The following is a 20,067-nucleotide window of genomic DNA, read 5'->3' as shown; positions in this document are numbered from 1 at the left end:
AGAGTACATAGACTCAACTCATCTTCCAGATCTTGAACCATAGTCCGTAGGTTTCAGCATCTCAAGTGCAGATCCAAGATATTTAAAAATATTTGAAGGATTCTGCCTCTATCAGGAAGTGAGTTCCACACCCACCACCGTCTACGTGAAAAATATTACTTTCAACTCCAATTTACTATTTTTATGACTGACACATATTACTGACTGCACTGCATCCATCGGATGAAGCATTTATTTGCAGGTCTATTTATTCAACCCTTGAGGAGAAGAGAGATCACAATGCAAGGGAGAGGGAGAAGGGTGGAGTTGGGTCAACACAAAAGTGCAGCTTACAGATTCAGAGAAGGCCTTGGAGATAAGTGGCATGGCTTTATCTCTCTAAGTGAGAGATGGAGAGGGGTTTACAGATTATGGCCAGGATTCTCCAATCTCGCCCACGTCTGGGATTCTCTGGTCCCGCTGCAGTGAATGGAGATTTGGCTGAGCGTCAAATTCTCCATCCTTGATGGCACTGTTAATGTGGCATACAAGACCGGAGAATTCCGGCCAGTATCTCTGATACACAAATGCTGACTTTATTTCATCTTTTGTTCAGCTATGAGATGACTTAGTATCATGATTGTCAAGATTGTGATTTTGCTACAACTAAATCATTTTCCTTTTTCATGCCTTGCAGGCCTTTCTTGCATAAAGCAAATATTGCGGATCATGCGTGAACAAAGTTCCTCAGAGAACCTCAAACCTCTGAAGGCAGCAATGTCACAATACCTATAAACATGCAGCAGTACAAATACTTACACTTTGGTCAGTCCTCTTCGACAGGTTTCAATTAAATCGAACTCATGAATGAGCACAAGCAGACACAGGTAAGAGGCACAATTGAACTGTTATGAGCTTGATTTAGACTTGAATAAAGTACATTATGATACTGGCAAAGGTATAGAATGATAACATTCTTGAACTAATTTTATTGAACTATATTTCAAAATCACAAGAATATATCTAGTACACTGATAGCTGATGAACAGGTGAATAATACCACGCAGGACCCATCCAAATTTACAGATTGATTTTTTCAATTCAGTTGTGTCCTCATTTTGTAAATACCCCAAGAAAAAAGTAAAAGTTTATTTATTAGTTACATGTAAGCTTACATTAACACTGCAATGAAGTTACTGTGAAATTCCCCTAGTCGCTACATCCCGGCGCCTGTTCGGGTCAATGCATCTAGCCAGTCTTTCAGACCGTGGGAGGAAGCTGGAGCACGTGGAGAAAACCCATGCATAGAAAGACATAGAAACCCTACAGTACAGAAAGAGGCCATTCGGCCCATCGAGTCTGCACTGACCACAATCCTGCCCAGGACCTACTCCCATATCCCTACATATTTACCCACTCATCCCTCTAACCTACACATCTCAGGACACTAAGGGCAATTGTTATCATGGCCAATCAACCTAACCCGCACATCTTTGGACTGTGGGAGGAAACCGGAGCACCCGGAGGAAACCCACGCAGACACGAGGAGAATGTGCAAACTCCACACAGACAGTGACCCAAGCCGGGAATCGAACCCAGGTCCCTGGAGCTGTGAAGCAGCAGTGCTAACCACTGTGCTACCGTGCCGCCCTAAGAAGAATCATCCCAATCCCAGTTTGTGTTCCACCTTTTAAACTTACTGGACAACTGGTCTCTTCCATCCAGCTCCTGGTCTTAAACAATGAGATCAAAGTTTACACATCCTGTTATCTGGATGATATCCACAAAGCTGAATCTTCAACACAATCCCCAGCCATGTCCCCCATTCTCTTTATTTGTAAACCACAGGGGAAACAGACACTTCCCCTCCAGCTCTCTGCTTTAATTGAACCAGGAGAATAAAAGGCTACACATTCCTTGAACGATACTCACAATACCTTAGTCCCTGTTCACACCTAGGCCGCTGATCAGAGGAGAAAAGGCATAACTTCTGGCAACAACTACAATCGGCTGTACAGACAATGGCAGAGAAACGGTCGGCCGTTTTTATACCCCTCTGGACATGTGTTCTAAATCTGTGACAATTAGGTTTTGGTTATTCCCCACATTGTCTCAACTCTGTGTGTGATAAAAAGTGATGTCACCCCATGAATTGTTTCAAAAGGCTCATTTTAGCTTTTGCAAGACCCCAAACAAAGACACCTAGCATTCCATAACTTTGATAAGGTTCATCCAGGTGTTCACAATGTTTCAAGGGTCCTCACTCCTCTGACCACAACAATATCCCATAAAGTCAGAAGAAGTTTCAAGTTTTTCCTTAATGAGGTTCATCCTGTCAGTGTCTTCATAAGCAGAGGTATTGGTACCTTTGGATTGTTTCATGACCCTTTATAATTAAAAGGTTCTTTGTGATTTTATTTCCTGTCGGAATGCAATACACAAAACGCTTCTGTTCAGCACTTGCTTCACAGGTGAGTTGAGATTTAGTATTTTATCACTCCGTTAATCCTTATGATCCCACAAGGATCAAGCGAGCAAATTCAAGAGTAGCTAACGTGACCTAATCCAATTATGTCTTGTGCACATTCTCAAAACATAACAGTCCGAATTATAGTCATAAAATGCATCTTAGATTGGTAGACTAAGATAATCACATTATAACACTGAGAGATCAAAGCTGGAAATGGTATTCACTCTGGAGAAATATGAGGTAATGTATTTGAGCTGGACAAACTTGGCAAGGGAATAAACAAAAATGGTAGAAATCTGAGAAGTGTAGAAAATCAGAGGGACCTTGGAGTGCATTTCCACAGATCCCTGAAGATCGCACACCAGATAGATAAGATGGTCAAAAATTCCATTGTTGGTTGAGGTCTGGGGTATCAGAGCATTGAGATTATTATATAAAACACAAGTTAGAGACTTGGGCAGGGGGGGGGGGGGGGGGGGGGGGGGCGATTCTCCCAAAAAAGTTCTAAGTGCTGGATTCATGGGAAAACCGATGTAAATGACGATTGTTTTTTCAATGGGAGTTCACACTAGAATCTCCCACACTCTGTGCAATGCAGAGGTCACAATCACGAATATCATCACTCCACCTTGATCGATCCCAAATGCAGAGTGGCAGCAGGACTCCCCACCCCCATCGATCGTCCCCTAGTCTCCACTCCCTTGGCACTGCCCCATGCCCGATGTGCAGTGCCAAGGTGCTCCCTGGGCATGGGCACTTTGCCCCTTGGGCAGTGCCAGGGCACAGGCTGGCACTGCCAGTGTGCCCATGCCCGGGGGACACCATCCCCCCTGCCGCCCGACCCCCTGCAGGGCCTTGATTCCCTCCCCACCTTCAATCCAGTGGGGTCAGGCTGCTAGTTCCCCGAAAGTAGGGAGCTAGCCTGAACCCCAGCAGAGTGAAATTGTACTGGCGGGGCGGGAGAGTTCAGTCCCGGGCCCGGTAATCACATTTAAAAATGGATTTAAATTACTTACCTGCTGTTTCCGCCGGCTTCCAGTGTGGTCCCAACCGCGCCGGATATTTGGCGCTGGGAGATGCACGCGCATCGGGAACACACTCGCGAATCCCGTGAAACGGCCGACACATGATTCTCCCGGCCCACTGCGCTAAGAAATTAGCGCGGTGGGGTGGGAGAATCGCCCCCTGGATTTTGTTGAAAGTTGAGTGGCTGTGAGGGATAATGTGTTGGAGTGCACTTGGCAAGACAAGGTGAAGGTGGCTGGTGTTTGAAGAAGGGAAAGGGTTCATGTTTTTTTATACTCAATGTATTTTGTGCCTAAAAGGTTGAACTTTGTACCTGGAATGTATCACAAACATAACTCTTGCTTATGGCTAGCCTCCTTTTTGTTTATATTGCTCCTGGTAGTAATACAAGCCATTTGTTCATGTCTTTCATCTTTTACTTTTAGTAGTATAAGCCATTTGTTGGTTTCATCTTTTACTTTTAGTACAAGCCATTTGTTCATGGTTCCCTTGCTTGTTTATATCATTCTGATAAAACAGACAGTTGAATATAGATGTTAGTCTTTCTTTCCCGTGGGCTTGTCTATGATTTAAACAGAGGAAGCAGCGACCAAATGGTAGAGTGCGAGAATGGCCGTTTGAAGGAGGACTCCCACTGGGACAGTTGCACTCAGTCACTCAGTCACTTCAAAGGAAATGCTGCGGGAAGAGCAGGGGACCAGAGGTGACACCTTGACTGCAACGACCAGAAGAATTGTGCTTTATGACCCAAGGACACAGGATGGTCTCTAACCATGATCCAGAGACTATCAGAAGCTGTTAAAGGAACTATAATTTATGATCAAGGACTGTTAACTGGACTTTGCTTTATGGCTTGTATTGGGAACCCTGATGTATAAATATCCACGCTTCTTGTGTTCAGAGAGAACTTTGGCTTCCGCTTTCAAGGGGTCAAGTTCTCCCATAAGCTTGTGAGAATAAAGCCTGACTGTATTTTGGCTCATACCAGCCTATAGAGGTATATTTTCCGACTTCATGTTGCTTGAACCACAGAATGTAGAGGAAACAGCAAATGTACTCATTTTATTTACAGACATATAGGAACAGCAGTAGGCCACTGGCTCCAAAAAGTCGGCTCCACCATTCAATAAGGCCCTGGGTGGGATTATTGTCGGTGCAGGCACGATGGGCTGAATGGCCTCCTTCTGCATTGTAGGGATTCTATGAATTAGGAGCAGGAGGAGACCACTTGACTCCTCAAGCCTGCTTTGCCATTCATTAAAATCATGGTTGATCTGACTGTGACCACAACCCCACATTCCTACCCCTGATAACCTTTCACCTTCTTACTTATTGTTATAATTCAGGTCAGAAACTCCAGTGTGTTTTATGAAGTCCGCCTGAATCGTAAGTTTTGTACTTTGAATGTGGCTAGGGTAAGCATGATATGTTTCACTTCAGGGATGATTCAAATGGCCCACTAGGGAGCTTTTATCAAACAAAGTTTATTTAAGAACATAGTTAACATGTATAGTAAGAAAATTAGCAATAACTTTTATCAATTACAAACATAAACAAAACAACCACAATAATGTGTAACCCTTAACAAATATATCCAAAATGTTCCAATCAAACAAAACTTCCCATGGACAATAAACCCTTCCCACTTGTTTAACACAGCAAGGACTACTGCTCACATGATATTGGAACTGAGTCCTTTGGTTGGAGAATTGAAACCCTGCCTTCTCAGCCTTGTAACTTCTAGCAGCCCTCTGCATATACCAGGAACAGTTTGAAGTCAGAACAGCTTCCCAGAACACCAGGGAGAGGCTCTGGTCAAGCTAGCAACAGCAGATTTTCTACTCCAGGAGGCAGGAAGCCTTGTTTACAGCTAACCAGTGGAATTTCTAATACCAGGGAGAGAGAGAGAAAAACACTTCTTTTCAGCTTGATGTCCCTTCTAAATCTCAAACTGCAGCCAGCCAAAACAGAAAATGAAACTTTGAATTCACTATGAAGGAAAAAAACAGTCTAAAAACACATATCTGCACCAGAATGAAAATGAGGGCAGCTTTGTTATCTTAATAGAGGCTGGTGTATGGCACAGGGCAGAGGGAGAAAATAACCACATTGTACGATAAGTACTCCAATCATATCTCTCAAGTGTTGCCCCACCTGGGCTGTCGCAATTAAACAGCATCACTATGGAAAGTAATAACATTGCACCAATGCACTATTAGCTGATCTGCCAATTTTTCAGGAGCCTGCTCTCCCAGCCAACTACTGACTTGAGTTCAACACATTGCAGGCACACAGAGGACGATTTTACCATCACGTTATGCCCGTTTTTGGGTGCGAAAACTTGGTAAAGTCGGGCATGAGGCGAGTAGCGTGATCCATGCCTTCCTCCGCGCCAGTTCCCCCTTTACCAATGGCTGAAAATGGCCGTGCTTGGGAACCCGCCCAAAACGGGTGCAATGGCATGCATTTCAATCCACTAAACGGGATGCATGCCCAGCTTTACTGGCACGCTCCCCCTCCCCCCCGCCCCCTTTATCACCGCACTCGCCAACAGGAGAAGGAGGGAACAGAGACCCCCGGCAGTTCCGTGCACGAGTGTCATTTGAACAGATGTCGGATACCGCGTGTTGCCAATGGCTTTGCCTCCAAAAGGAGACAGTGCAACACCTGTGCCACCTGTTTCAGGACTGGCATCTCGGGGCGGTGGCGGGTGGGGGTTGGGGGGGGGGGGGTTCGTACCCCACTTTTGGTGGCTGTCAAATTGAGGCTGTCAAACTTTTATGCCACTGGTTCCTTCCAGACCCCCAGCAGAGATGTATGTGGCATTTCCCAGTCGATTGTGCACACGAGTGGCCCTGTATGGGGGTTTCAGTCAGTTGTCCACATGAGCTCTGTATGTCAGGGCTGGGCAGTACATCAAGTTTACCCTGGACCAGGCCCAGCAGGGAGCCGGGGCTGCAGAGTTCGTGGCCATTGCGGGGATGCCGAATGTACGGGGGGAGGAGGGGGGGGGGCCATCGACTGCACCCACATCACCCTCAAGGCCCCGCTACAGAATCCATGAAGATTCACCAACAGAAAGGGGTTCCACTCCCTAAATGTCCAACGGGTTTGTGTCCACAATATGTGCATCATGCAAATCTGTGTGAGACACCCCGACAGCTGCATAACAGCTTCATTCTGAGGAGCTCTGACATACCGGAGGCCTCTGAGGAGGAGCCCAGGCTGCAGGGGTGGCTTGTGGGGGACATGGGTTAGCCGCTTCGGACATGGCTGATGATGCCTGTGAATGAGGCAGAGAGCCGGTATACTGAGGCCCATGTAGCCACCCGTGCGACGGTGGAGAGCTGCATTGGGCTCCTGAAAATGTGGTTCCGGTGCCTGGACCGCTGTGGCAGGGCCCTACAATACAGCCCCCTGATCTCTTCCCGCATTGTGTACTGTGCCCTGCACAACCTGGCACAGCAGGGTGGTGACCCTATTGTAGGAGGACGTGGAGGCCGACCAGCCGGACGTCGCTGGGGAAGAAGCCGCCCAGCAGGAGGAGTGGAAGAGGAGGAGGAAGAAGAGGAGGAGCTCGCTGAGAAACACCACCCAGGCACTGGAGGCTGGCAGGTAGAATGAGGTAGAATGAGGCATGCGAGGGCGCCCTGATCACCAGGCGGTTCACTCACTAGAGGGCTATATCTGTGCACATGGGTTCCATTCCCCTCCCTCCCCAAAGTCCTTCTATCTCCTGCAACATTGTCACACCAGAGTGGCGGGCCTGGCTACGCTGTGTTAGCGAGTTTCTTTGGCAGGCAGGAGGGTGATGACGACTCGCTAAGCACCATTATGATGATACCCTGGTGCAAATTAGTCTGACTCCTACCTGAGCTCCGTATGCACACTGGCACCTGGGCCCATGTTTGTGTAGCGGGTAAGGGATCTGAAACCCCCATACAGGGCCACTTGTGCCATCTTAGTGCAACTATAACTTTTTAACCTTACGTGGCTTACCACTACATCTCAATGTCTCCCCAGAATGTACATTGGAGGTGGAGGGGGCTAGCTTCGTATCTTGCTCTATTGCTTGTGTTGCATCCTCAGGAGGCCCTGGACCTTGAGGGCCCTGGCTGGCTTCCAAGTGTCTGGGACGTTTCCATGACAGCCTCTTCATCCTGCTGCCCCGAGATGCCCAGTGTCAGGAAGGGGGGAGTCAGAAGCCACAGTCTCCTAGCTGGAAGACCCCGGCATGAACTCAAGCCCTTCCTCCTCCCTTGGGGTTCCTCTGGTCCCCTGGGTCACCCCATGGGACGGCGGTGCTTCTGCAATGAGTTCCAGAAGCTCTGGTATCACCTGGTCCTGCCAGTCCTAGAGAACCACCTGTGTCCTATGAATGGTGACCAAGCCCTCAGCAATGGCCACCTGAGTCGGGGACCACCTGTCAATGGCCACAGCAAGCGCCCACTGAGATTGGGCCATGCTCTGCAGCCTCTCAGCCTTGACCCTCTTCGACAGGGCCATGTTCTCAAGGGCTGCTGCCATAGCCTGCTGTGTCTCAGCGCTGTATCGTTGGGTCTCGTGCAAGCCCTCGAGCCTCTCAGCCATGGGCCGCAGAACTTTGAGAATCCTGTTGATTCCCTCTGCTGTCACCCTCTGGGACTCCGCTGTGGCCTGCTGTGACTCAGCCGCGGCCCCCTGGGGCTCCGCTTAAGGTCTGCTGTGACTTGGCCATCACTTGGAGCCTGCCACTGATGGTGATGACTCCCTGCTCCAGGCTTTCCATCGCAAGACGGGCAATAGCTAGTCCACCTGAAAGCTTTGGGACTCCTACCAACAGCCTTGCAGTTGGTCCAGTGTGGCCGTCAGCCCCTCCTGCATTCCGTGGCACTGTTGCTGCATCTCAAACAGCTGTGGAAGAAGTGATCTCAGAGGCCCAGCATGTAGCCTGGGGCCAGCTGAGTCCTCGCCTCCGGCAGGCCCCCGCATGCCAGAAGCCTCGGACGTTCCCTCCTCCACCCGATGTACATCAGCAGATGTGTCATGCTCACCAAAGAGTGACCCAGAAGCCTCATCGCTAACTGGGCCCACCGACGTATCGGTATGTGGGAGAGTGAACTGCCAGGCGGAAGCTGATGCCAAAATAGTGCCACCCTCGGAGGTCCCTTCACCCATGTCCTCTGAGGACTTGTCCGAGCTGTCTGGGGCAGGATGGGCAGGAGCCATGGTGGGGGCCATGATGCCAGAAGGCCCCAGGGCATTCATATCTGTTCCTGCAACACAGGACACAAGGTTAAGTGCAAGGGAGGGAGAGAAATCTGGGATGCAAAAAACTTGATTCACATTTCTCCATTGAACATAGAACAAAACACAAAGAAGATTACATCACAGGAACAGGCCCTTCGGCTCTCTAAGCCTGCAGCGACCAGGCTGCCCATCTGAATTGTAACCCCCTACCCTTCCGGGGACCATATGTCCCTATTCCCATCCTATTCATATAGCTGTGAAGACGCCCCTTAAAAGTCACTCTCGTATCTGTCTCCACGACCTCCCGTGGCAGTTCCAGGCACCCACCACCCTCTCTGAGTAAATAAACATGCCTCGTACATCTCCTTTAAACCATGCCGCTCGCACCCAAAACCCATGCCCCCTAGAAATTGCCTCAAGTTGAGTGGAGGATTGGCAGGTGCTCATTTCTTGACGGCAGCCCGACCATGCTGTCACTGACAGCCCGCATCGCCCCTTCCCTGGACAGCTCCAGCACCCACTCCTCAAAGGGGGTGAGGACCCGGAGGTCTGGCTCACCAACCCCTGTTTTCGCTCTCTCTCGGATATTATGGTCGGTCTTCTCCTGTGGGGACAGAAGGAGCCATGAAATAAATGATGCCTGAGATTGCTGAGGGGGAAGGGAAGGCCGCTGCCACTCTGTCTGAGATCGGTGGCGGGGAAGGAGGCTGCAAACTGTCTGGGTGGCGGGGTTGGGGGTTGGGGCGGGGGGGCGGTGGATAAGGGAGTCAGCAATGTTGGGGGAGGGGAATGTCCGTGGGGGTCAGGGGGAGGCATTATCCGGCCTGGGAGGGATGTGGCAGGGGAGCAGCATTCTATCTGCGCATGTGTAGTTGGAGGCTCCAATCGGAGCTGCAGGGTTTTGGGCGCGTTAAGCCCCGTCCACAGACTTCTGCAGCGAGATTCAGAATCGCTGATATTTTTGCAGCCAGTGTGTACGGGGGTGCCTCAGAACGGGCCAAAAGTCAGATCTGAAACACTCCCAGTTTCAAGTCTTCCCAGCACTTAGAATGAAAATGGTAAAATGGGGCCCGAAGCTTCAAATCGAATTGTAACATTTCAGTCTTATGTTAATAGTACAAACATTAGTACTATTTGTAAATTGTCAATTACAGCAATCTACGTTCAGTTCAGAGAACTTTGATCACTTCTGCTAAGGATTCTGCATTTTGATTTTGAGATATGTAATGCATTGCAAAACTCTCCTCACTTCAGAAAACACTCACTTGTTCTACAACACACATTGGATAGTCCTCTCACTCTGTGGAAATATTACTCTGTGTTCATGTCACCAAACATCGTAGAAGCTCCTGAGTTGTCCTCCTGCTTGAGTCTGGTATGTTGGATAGTTAAAGAAATCATTTTATCAACTTACAGACAGATAGGAAACATCGTTCACTCATTGAGAAGGTATGTAATTTCATTGAATTGCCTTTGTAAAACATTTTTTTGCTCAACAAGGTATGTTAGCACCAGATATAAGATGACTCTCTGAAACATATAAGGATAGATGTTAACTCCCTGAGGGGGCAAACTGTACCCACAGGATGGGGAGAAATCAATTGGTTGGTGGTTCCAGCAGGTCAAAATTGCAGTGCCTGGAAGCTGTCCGCCTACAGAGGAAGTCGTGAAGAGGTGGGGGCAAGCAGGCAGAGAATTGGGGTAATTTATTAGATCATGATAAAGAGGTACCTGGGTAGTAGGGGGCATTATGACAGATGGGATTTCATATGGAGAAGTGTGAGGTGATGCAGGTTGGTAGAAGGGATGGAGAGAGATAAATAAGGACTTAAAGCATATACAGGTACAGAGGGACTTGGGGGTGAATGTGTATAGCTCTTTAAAGCTTTCAGGACATATTGAGAGAGGAGTCAGCAAAGCATTTGCATCTAATGTTTCTTAAATAGGGTGTTGAGTACAAAAGCAGGGAGGTGACACTGGATCCTTATAAAACTCTGGTTAGGCTCCAACAGGAGTACTATGCCAGTTCTAGTCACCACGCTTTAGGAAGGATGTGAGGTCCTTGAGAGGGTGCAGAGAAGAATGGTTCCAGGAATGGAGGATTTTAGTTACACAGTTAGGTTTGGAAAGTTTGAGTTTTTCTCTTTGAAGCAAAGGAGGTTGGGAGAAGATTTGATAGAAGTATACAAGATTCAATGTCACTACCATTCCTGAATTCCCCCAGACTCACCCTGCCACCAACATCCTCGGTGCTGCCATTGACAAGAAACTTCACTGGATTAACCATAGAAATACTGAGGCTACAAGAACAGGTCAGGGCTGGGAATCCTGCGAAGAGTAACCCACCTCCTAACTCCCAAAGCCTGCCCATTATCGACAAGGCACAAGTTAGGAGAATTATAGAATACTCTCCACTTGCCTGGATGGATGCAGCTCCAACAATATTCATGAAGCTCAACACCTCCCAGGACAAAGCAGCCAACTTGTTCACTGTCCTATTCCATATTAAACATTCACCCTCTCCACCACATAGTGGCAGTGGTGTAAATCACCAAAACATTGGCAGATGGAGTGTGACATTGAAAAATGTGAACTTGTCCACTTCGGCAGGAACAGTAGAACAGCAGTATATTGTTTAAATGGAGAGAGATTGCAGAACTCTGAGATACAGAGGGATTTGGGTGTCCTGGTACAAGAATCAGGACAAGTTTGCATGCTGATACAGCAAGTGATTAGGCAAGCAAATGACATGAGATTCCCAAAATAATGTTCTACCTGGAGTTTCAACAAAGTAAGCAAACCCCAGGAGGGCAGAGGAAATGCTTAAGGATATCCGCAAAGCTTCCTGAAAAAAATGCAAAATCCCCACTGACATCTAGGAATTCCTGGCCCAAGACCACTTGAAGTGGAGGAAAAACATCTGGGAAGGAGCTGAACACTTCTGAGTTTTATCGACAAGGAAATTCTTAAAGGGGTGCAGGGGCAGAAGGACCTGGGTGTATATATGGATAGGTCACCGAAGTTGGCGGGACATATGGAAAGAACAATGGATAAAGCATATAGTATTCTGGACTTTATTAATTGGGGCACTGAGTACAAGAGCAAGAAGGCTATGCTTAACTTATTCAAGATATTAGTTAAACTTCAAACAAAAACATAAAATTCTGGAGAAACTGGATGACATCCAGACTTGAAACGTCAGCTCTATTGTCTCTCCACAGATGCTGACAGACCTGCTGAGTTTCTCCAGCATTTTCTATTTTTGTTTCAGATTTCAGCACCTGCAGTATTTTGCCTTTATATTAGTTAGACCTCAGCTGGAGTATTATGTTCAGTTCTGGGTGCCATACTAAAGGGAGGATGCGAATGCATTGGAGAGAGTACAGAAGAGCTTTACAGGAATGGCTCCAGGGATGAGAAACAGTTATGAGGATAGATTGGAGAGCTTGGGACTGTTCTCCTTAGAGAGAAGAAGGCTGAGAGGAGATTTGATAGAGATATTTAAAATTGTGAGGGGGCTGGATAGAGTAGATAGGGAGAAAATGTTCCCACTCTCATCTGAAAGATGGCGGGGGCTATTCTCCCATTGCAACCCGCTAATTTTTTGGTGGGTTGGGTTGGGAGACGCGCGCGTGCACCAATTCATGGGATTTGCGCATGCATTCCTGGCGCATGCGCATCTCCCACCGCCGGACAGCAGGCGTGGTCGAGACACGCTGGAAACCAGCGGGAAGACCAAGTAAGTGATTTTAATCTATCTGTAATGTAATTTAAATGTGATTATCGGGCCCGGGACTGAATTCTCCAGGCCCGATAGCATCTCCCACCCCACCAGGAGTATTTCACTCTGGCGGGATTTAGAGTAGCTCCCCACTTTTGGGGAATGTGTGGGAGACCCCACGGCAGTGAAGGGGGAACAATCAGGGCCATGCCCAGGGGTCGGGTGGTGCGGGGACGGTGTCCCCTAGACATGGGCACCCTGGCAGTGCCAGCCTGTGCCCCCTGGCACTGCCCAAGGGACAAAGTGCCCATGCCCAGGGGGCACCTTGGCACTGCCCACCAGGCATCGGGCAGTGCCAAGGGGTGGGGTCTAGGGGGCAGTGCCAATGGGGCTGGGCCTAGGGGTAGGGCCTATTGTGGGTTGGGCTTAGGGGGTGATATATAGGGCCGGGAGATCCCACTGCCACTCTGCATGGGGATAGGTTGGGGCTGGAGGGAGGCCAGCGGTCAGGGTGGGCTGGCGGGTTGGTGGTCTGCCGGGGGGGGCGGGGGGGTTCTGCCTCCCAGGGGGAGGGGAATCTGTCAGGGTGGGGAGGGGGGTTGCTGGAGATTGGGGCCCTCCGGGACGGAGGAGGAGGTGGGGGTTGGGGCTGACCTGGGAATGCTTGTGTGGGCTGTAATCGGGCTGTGGAGTGGGGAGGATGGGCGGGGCAGCACTGCGGGGGTCCCGGGCTAGCCAGTGATGGAGCTGGCCAGCAAACTGCAGGCTGACAGATCGGGGCCATTGCACATGTGCAGAATTCCAGAACTGTCAGACTCGGCCTGAATAGGCCCTGCCCCCCCGAGCTTTTAATGATTTCCACGATTGTGACCTCTGCATTACACAGAGTGTGGGAGATCCGAGTCTGAACTCCCACTGAAAAAACAATCGCAAATTGCACCATTTTTTCCGCCAGTTCAGCACTTTGAACTTTTTTGGGAGAATCGCCCCTGGCATCTCCCGTAATGCATCACTGCTCAGTACTGTGCTGGAATGTGAGGTTAGAGCTATGTTTTCTAATCTTTGAAATGAGGTTTGAACACGCAACCTATATAAAAAAGAGAATAGTGGAAGTAAATGTTGTCCCTTTAGAGGACGATAATGGTGAGGTAATAATGGGAATCTCAGAAATGGTAGAGGCATTAAACCAATATTTTGTCTCTGTTTTCACAGTGGAATATAATGATTCTTTTTCCAAAAACTGCAGTTACCACAAAGGAACTTGGTGAAATTGCTATAAATAGGGAGAAGGTATTAAGTAAACTGATGGGATTATAGATAGAAAAATCCCCGGGGCCTGATGGCCTGCTTCCTAGGGTATTAAAGGAGGTGACAGTAGAGATAGTGGATGCATTAGTTATGATATTCCAAAATTCCCAGGATTCTGGAAAGGTACCAGCGGATTGGAAACACGTTTATTCAATAAAGGAGAAAGGCAAAATGTGGGAAACTATAGACCAGTTAGTTTGACCTCAGTGGTGGGGAAGTTGCTGGAGTCAATCATGAAGAAGCAGATAATTGAATAGTTGGAAAGACAAAGCTCAATTCACCAATGCCAGCATGGTTTTAGGGCAAGTTGTGTTTGACAAACTTGCTGGAGTTCTTTGAGGATGTAACCAGCAAAGTGGATAATGAGGATCCTGTGGATGTGGTATATCTGGACTTCCAGAAGGTGTTTGACAAAGTGTGACATAAAAGACTGACCCAGAAGGTTAGATCCCAGGGGGTTGGGGGTAGAGTACTGGCTTGGATAGAGGATTGGCTGACTGACAGAAAGCAGAGGGTTGGGATAAATGGGTCCTTCTCTGGACTTTGAACTGTAACTAGTGGGGGTGGTGCAGGGTTCAGTTCTCAGACTTCAACTGTTTCCAATCTATATAAGTGCTCTGCTAGCAGGGAGCGCGTAACACAACAACATTCACGGATGATACTAAAATAGTTGGGAAAGCTGGCTATGCTAAGAGTGATAGGAGATAAAGAATTTATAGATGGATATTGATAGGCTAGGAGAATGGGACAGAATCTGGCAGATGGGGTTTAATGTGGGTAAGTGCAGTTATCTATTTTGGCTGAAAAATTAAATGGCAAATTATTATTTAAATGGGAAGCAGATTCAAAGTGCGTCAGTGCAGAGGGATCTGGGTGTCCTTCTGCGTGAATCGCAGAAAGTGGGTATGTAGGTACAGCATATAACAAGAAAGGCAAATGAAATCTTGGCATTTATTGCAAAAGGACTGGATTTTACAAGTAAATAAGTGTTGTTACAATTGTATAAGGTGTGGCACTGGAGACAGTTCAGAGAAGGTTCACCAGATTGATTCCAGGGATGAGGAGTGATTGAATAGCTTGGGCCTGTACTCACTGGAGTTCAGAAGAATGAGGGAGGATCTGATTAAAATATATGAAATGCTAAAGGGGATTGATAATGTGGACGTTGAACAGATGTTTCCCCTTTTGGGACAGTCTAGAGCAAGAGATCATAGTTATAGAGTGAGAGGGGGTTGGTTCAAAACTGAGATAAGGGGAAACTACTTCTCTCAGAGGATTGTGAATCTGTGGAGCTCACTGTCCCAGAGTGCAGTGGAGGCAGAATCAATCAACAGATTCAAGAAAGAGATAGATATGTTTCTGATGAAAAGCAGGATAAATGGTAATGGGGAGCAAGGAGGAAAGTAGAGTTGAGACCAGGAGATCTTCCATGATCAATGGCAGAACATGCTCGAAGGGCTGAATTGCCTACCACTGCTCCTAATTCCTAGGTTCCTAATGACCCAGAGGCAAAGCTACCCATTGATCCTAACTGACAATAAATAATATGTTATATTTATGTGCCAGGTCATGCTAAGTTTCTGATCAATGATGACCACCAGAACATTGATGGTGGGAGGAAAGGTGATATCATTCCAAATCAGGTTAAGGCAGTTACTCTCAGGTAAACTTGCAGATGATGCTGGTGTCACATGCCTACTTCCTTGTTCTTCTCAATGGTTGAAGTTGTGGGAATGAGATGCTGTTGAAGAACCAGGATTGAGTAATACACAGTGCCTTGAGGAGAGTAAAAAAGGAAATCATGTGGTCATCATAAAAAAGCATATGCTTTTGACATATTTCATTATTAAAGCTCCCTTAATGTTGAATGCACTAGCAGTACAGTAACAGAACAAATCTGGTATCTTGGCTTGGCTTTATTCTCATTTACTGATTTACTTCATTTTTATTTCAGAAAATGACTTCAATAAAAATAATCCCTCAAGACATTAGTGATCTTTTTGAAAATTACACCGATATGGATAATTACACTTTTAGTCCAAAAGTGGTCCCCTGCATTCCATTAATTAATGGACTTAATTAAAGGGGCGGCACGGTAGCACAGTGGTTAGCACTGCTGCTTCACAGCTCCAGGGACCTGGGTTCGATTCCCGGCTTGGGTCACTGTCTGCATGGAGTTTGCACATTCTCATTGTGTCTGCGTGGGTTTCCTCCGGGTGCTCCTGTTTCCTCCCACAGTCCAAAGATGTGCAGGTTAGGTTGATTGGCTATGCTAAAATTGCCCCTTAGTGTCCTGAGATGCGTAGGTTAGAGGAATTAGTGGGTAAAATATGTAGGGATATGGGGGTAGGGCCTGGGTGGGATTGTGGTCGGTGCAGACTCGATGGGCTGAATGGCCTCTTTCTGTACTGTAGGGTTTCTATGATTTCTATGACTTTTGGTCAACATTGCCTTTGCTGTTATCTATAGTCTAATTTGTTTCCTTGCTATAGCAGGAAACATGGTTGTAATAATTGTATTAACTTACAATCGACACTCAGAATCATCCACAGATATCTACCTGCTTCATCTGGCAGTAGCCGATCTTCTTTTTGCTATGACCTTTCCCTTTTGGGCAGTGGATGCAATATCTGGCTGGGTGTTTGGTGATGCCATGCGCAAGATCATCAGCTTGTTACAGGAAATTAACTTCTATAGTGGAATTCTGATCCTGGCTTGTATCAGTATCGATCGCTATCAGTCCATTGTTTACTCTACAGAGATCCAAACACAGAAGAGACCATTTCGAATCAAACTGTTCTGTGCTGCTGTTTGGGTGCTGGCTATTGTTCTGTCTTTGCCTATTCTGTACAAGGGTGAATATACTCCACCTGGTATCAGCAGAATGATCTGTTATGAGATACTTGATGGCGAAGCAGCTGAAACATGGAGAGTAACCACCAGGTTTTTGCGGCACTTTATTGGGTTCCTCATCCCGCTGGCTGTCATGATCTTCTGCTACAGTGCGACAATCTGGAAACTGTGTCAGACGAAGGGATTTCAGAAGCAAAAAGCCATGAAGGTGATCATAGCAGTGGTGCTGGCTTTTCTCATTTCTTGGCTCCCACACAATATTACTGTGTTCATTGACACGTTAATGAGGAGCAAACTCATTGATGAGACTTGTGATTGGCAGAATCATATTGACAGAGCTCTGTCTGCAACACAAACCTTGGGATTCCTGCACAGCTGCCTTAACCCAATATTATATGCATTCATCGGGGTGAAATTCAGGAGAAACTTGCTCAAGCTTTTGGCTACAAAAGCAATCCTTAGACAAAGAGAGAAGTCACAGTTTGAGAGATCTACAATCACCTATTCATCTGGACTCACTTCATCCAACATATAGGCTCCTTCTGATAGAGATACCTCAACACATAAATAAGGTAACTCCAGTGGAAAATAAAGTTGGGTGGAGAACAATAATTGGCTGAATCAAATGCAAGATTTCTGCTGGGTAATTAAATTAAAATCTTTGAAGAGCATTCCAGTTACATGTAGACAAGAAGCCCTGTTTAGATTAGGAAAACAGACTCTTGTACAAATCCAACAGCTCCTCAAAAACTGCTATCTTTATGAAATGTTCCAGTTTTGAATCCTTTTGTGATATTGTTTGTACCAATGGATACCTTTATCAAATAAAACATTCTTACAAAAGTGACATTGCCTCAGTTACAGCCTGTAACCTTCATAATTTGTACATGCTCCAAGACTGCTAGGATAAGTCACAGGTTGGAAGATACTATAGAAACATATCGCAGAGTAGGAGGCTTTTCACCCATTACTCATTTACTAGCCCTTTGAAAGAGAACATAGAACATAGAACATTACAGCACAGAACAGGCCCTTCGGCCCACGATATTGTGCCGACCTTAATCTGAAACCAAGATCAAGCTATCCCACTCCCTACCATCCTGGTGTGCTCCATGTGCCTATCCAATAACCGCTTAAATGTTCCTAAAGTGTCTGACTCCACTATCACTGCAGGCAGTCCATTCCACACCCCAACCACTCTCTGCGTGAAGAACCTACCTCTGATATCCTTCCTATATCTCCCACCATGAACCCTATAGTTATGCCCCCTTGTAATAGCTCCATCCACCCGAGGAAATAGTCTTTGAACGTTCACTCGATCTATCCCCTTCATCATTTTATAAACCTCTATTAAGTCTCCCCTCAATCTCCTCCGCTCCAGAGAGAACAGCTCCAGCTCCCTCAACCTTTCCTCATAAGACCGACACTCCAAACCAGGCAGCATCCTGGTAAATCTCCTCTGCACTCTTTCCAGCGCTTCCACATCCTTCTTATAGTAAGGTGACCAGAACTGCACGCAATATTCCAAATGCGGTCTCACCAAGGTCCTGTACAGTTGCAGCATAACCCCACGGCTCTTAAACTCCAACCCCCTGTTAATAAAAGCTAACACACTATATGCCTTCTTCACAGCTCTATCCACTTGAGTGGCAACCTTTAGAGATCTGTGGATATGGACCCCAAGATCTCTCTGTTCCTCCACAGTCTTCAGAACCCTACCTTTGACCCTGTAATCCACATTTAAATTAGTCCGACCAAAATGAATCACCTCACATTTATCAGGGTTAAACTCCATTTGCCATTTTTCAGCCCAGCTTTGCATCCTATCTATGTCTCTTTGCAGCCTACAACAGCCCTCCACCTCATCCACTACTCCACCAATCTTGGTGTCATCAGCAAATTTACTGATCCACCCTTCAGCCCCCTCCTCTAAGTCATTAATAAAAATCACAAAGAGCAGAGGACCAAGCACCGATCCCTGCGGCACTCCGCTAGCAACCTGCCTCCAGTCCGAAAATTTTCCATCCACCACCACCCTCTGTCTTCGATCAGATAGCCAGTTACCTATCCAATCGGCCAACTTTCCCTCTATCCCACACCTCCTTACTTTCATCATAAGCCGACCATGGGGGACCTTATCAAACGCCTTACTAAAATCCATGTATATGACATCAACCGCCCTACCTTCATCAACACACCTAGTTACCTCCTCAAAAAATTCTATCAAATTTGTGAGGCACGATTTGCCCTTCACAAATCCGTGCTGACTATCCCGGATTAATCCGCATCTTTCTAAATGGTCGTAAATCCCATCCCTAAGGACCTTTTCCATCAATTTACCAACCACCGAAGTCAGACTAACCGGTCTATAATTACCAGGGTCATTTCTATTCCCTTTCTTAAACAGAGGAACAACATTCGCCACTCTCCAGTCCTCTGGCACCATCCCCGTGGACAGCGAGGACCCAAAGATCAAAGCCAAAGGCTCTGCAATCTCATCCCTCGCCTCCCAAAGAATCCTAGGATACATTTCATCAGGCCCAGGGGACTTATCGACCTTCAGTTTATTCAAAACTGCCAATACATCCTCCCTCCGAACATCTATTTCCTCCAGCCTATTAGCCTGTAACACCTTCTCTTCCTGAAAAACATGGCCCCTCTCCTTGGTGAACACTGAAGAAAAGTATTCATTCATCACCTCGCCTATCTCTACTGATTCCATACACAAGTTCCCACCACTGTCCTTGACCGGCCCTAACCTCACCCTGGTCATTCTTTTATTCCTCACATATCCAATTATTGGATATCCAATTATTCCCACTCCTCCATACCCTTTCTCCCAGATCTACAAATTTTGCTTTTTTCAAATATTAATTTGCAAATTCTTTTGGATATTACTATTAAATCTGCTTCTGCCATCCACTTAGGCACCATATTCCTGATTAAAACAACTTGCTGCAGAAAACATACTCCCTATTAACCTCTGTAGTTCTTTTGACAATTACCTCAAATCTGGTTACTGACCCTCTGGCACTGGAAACAGTTTCTCCTTTTCTACTCTATTGAAATCCATCATGGTCTTGAAGCACTCTATTAAATCTCCCTTTAACCTTCTCTTTAATTGCAGCTTCTCCAGTCTCTCCACATTAACTGAAGTCTCTCATCCATCACTTCTGGAATCATTCCAAAACATATTTCCTGAAGCCTCATCTTATCTCTTCATGCCCTTCCAAAAGTGTGATGTCCAGAATTGGACACACTGGATGGAATCTTTATTCCCAGTGGCGGGATCTTTTGGTCCTGTCAACAGTATATCCTTGCTGCAGATTTCCTAATTTTCAACTGAAAATCTCCTCAGGCAACATCCTGGTAAATCTTTTCTGTACCTTCTCCAAAGCCTTTGGTAGTGTGGTGACCAGAATTGAACACTATTTTCCAAGTGTGGCTTAACTAAGGTTCTATAAAGTCGTAACAGGACTTG

At 46.8% G+C, this 20,067-nt stretch overlaps 1 protein-coding gene across 1 annotated transcript; it reads left to right on the top strand.

Moving 5' to 3' along the window:
* The first annotated feature begins 842 nt into the window (after window positions 1-842).
* LOC144503950 (C-X-C chemokine receptor type 1-like) lies at window positions 843-17,121 on the top strand. Its single transcript, XM_078229117.1, has 5 exons — window positions 843-866; window positions 6,963-7,090; window positions 9,959-10,079; window positions 15,688-15,811; window positions 16,175-17,121. The coding sequence occupies exons 1-5, from the start codon at window positions 843-845 to the stop codon at window positions 17,119-17,121; spliced, it is 1,344 nt and encodes a 447-aa protein (XP_078085243.1).
* Window positions 17,122-20,067: the final 2,946 nt, after the last annotated feature.

This window comes from Mustelus asterias, chromosome 14, assembly GCF_964213995.1.
Source record: "Mustelus asterias chromosome 14, sMusAst1.hap1.1, whole genome shotgun sequence".
In the NCBI taxonomy this organism is placed as follows: Eukaryota; Metazoa; Chordata; class Chondrichthyes; order Carcharhiniformes; family Triakidae; genus Mustelus; species Mustelus asterias.
This window is presented reverse-complemented; position numbering and strand designations above follow the sequence as displayed.

What these genes read in the sequence shown, in the direction of transcription:
- LOC144503950 (XM_078229117.1), top strand. Translation starts at nt 843, where the DNA reads ATGAATGAGCACAAGCAGACACAG. An exon ending in ATGAGCACAAGCAGACACAG is followed by an intron (nt 867 to 6,962) that starts GTAAGAGGCACA and finishes ACCCTATTGTAG; the next exon opens with GAGGACGTGGAGGCCGACCA. An exon ending in TCCATTAATTAATGGACTTA is followed by an intron (nt 15,812 to 16,174) that starts ATTAAAGGGGCG and finishes TATGACTTTTGG; the next exon opens with TCAACATTGCCTTTGCTGTT.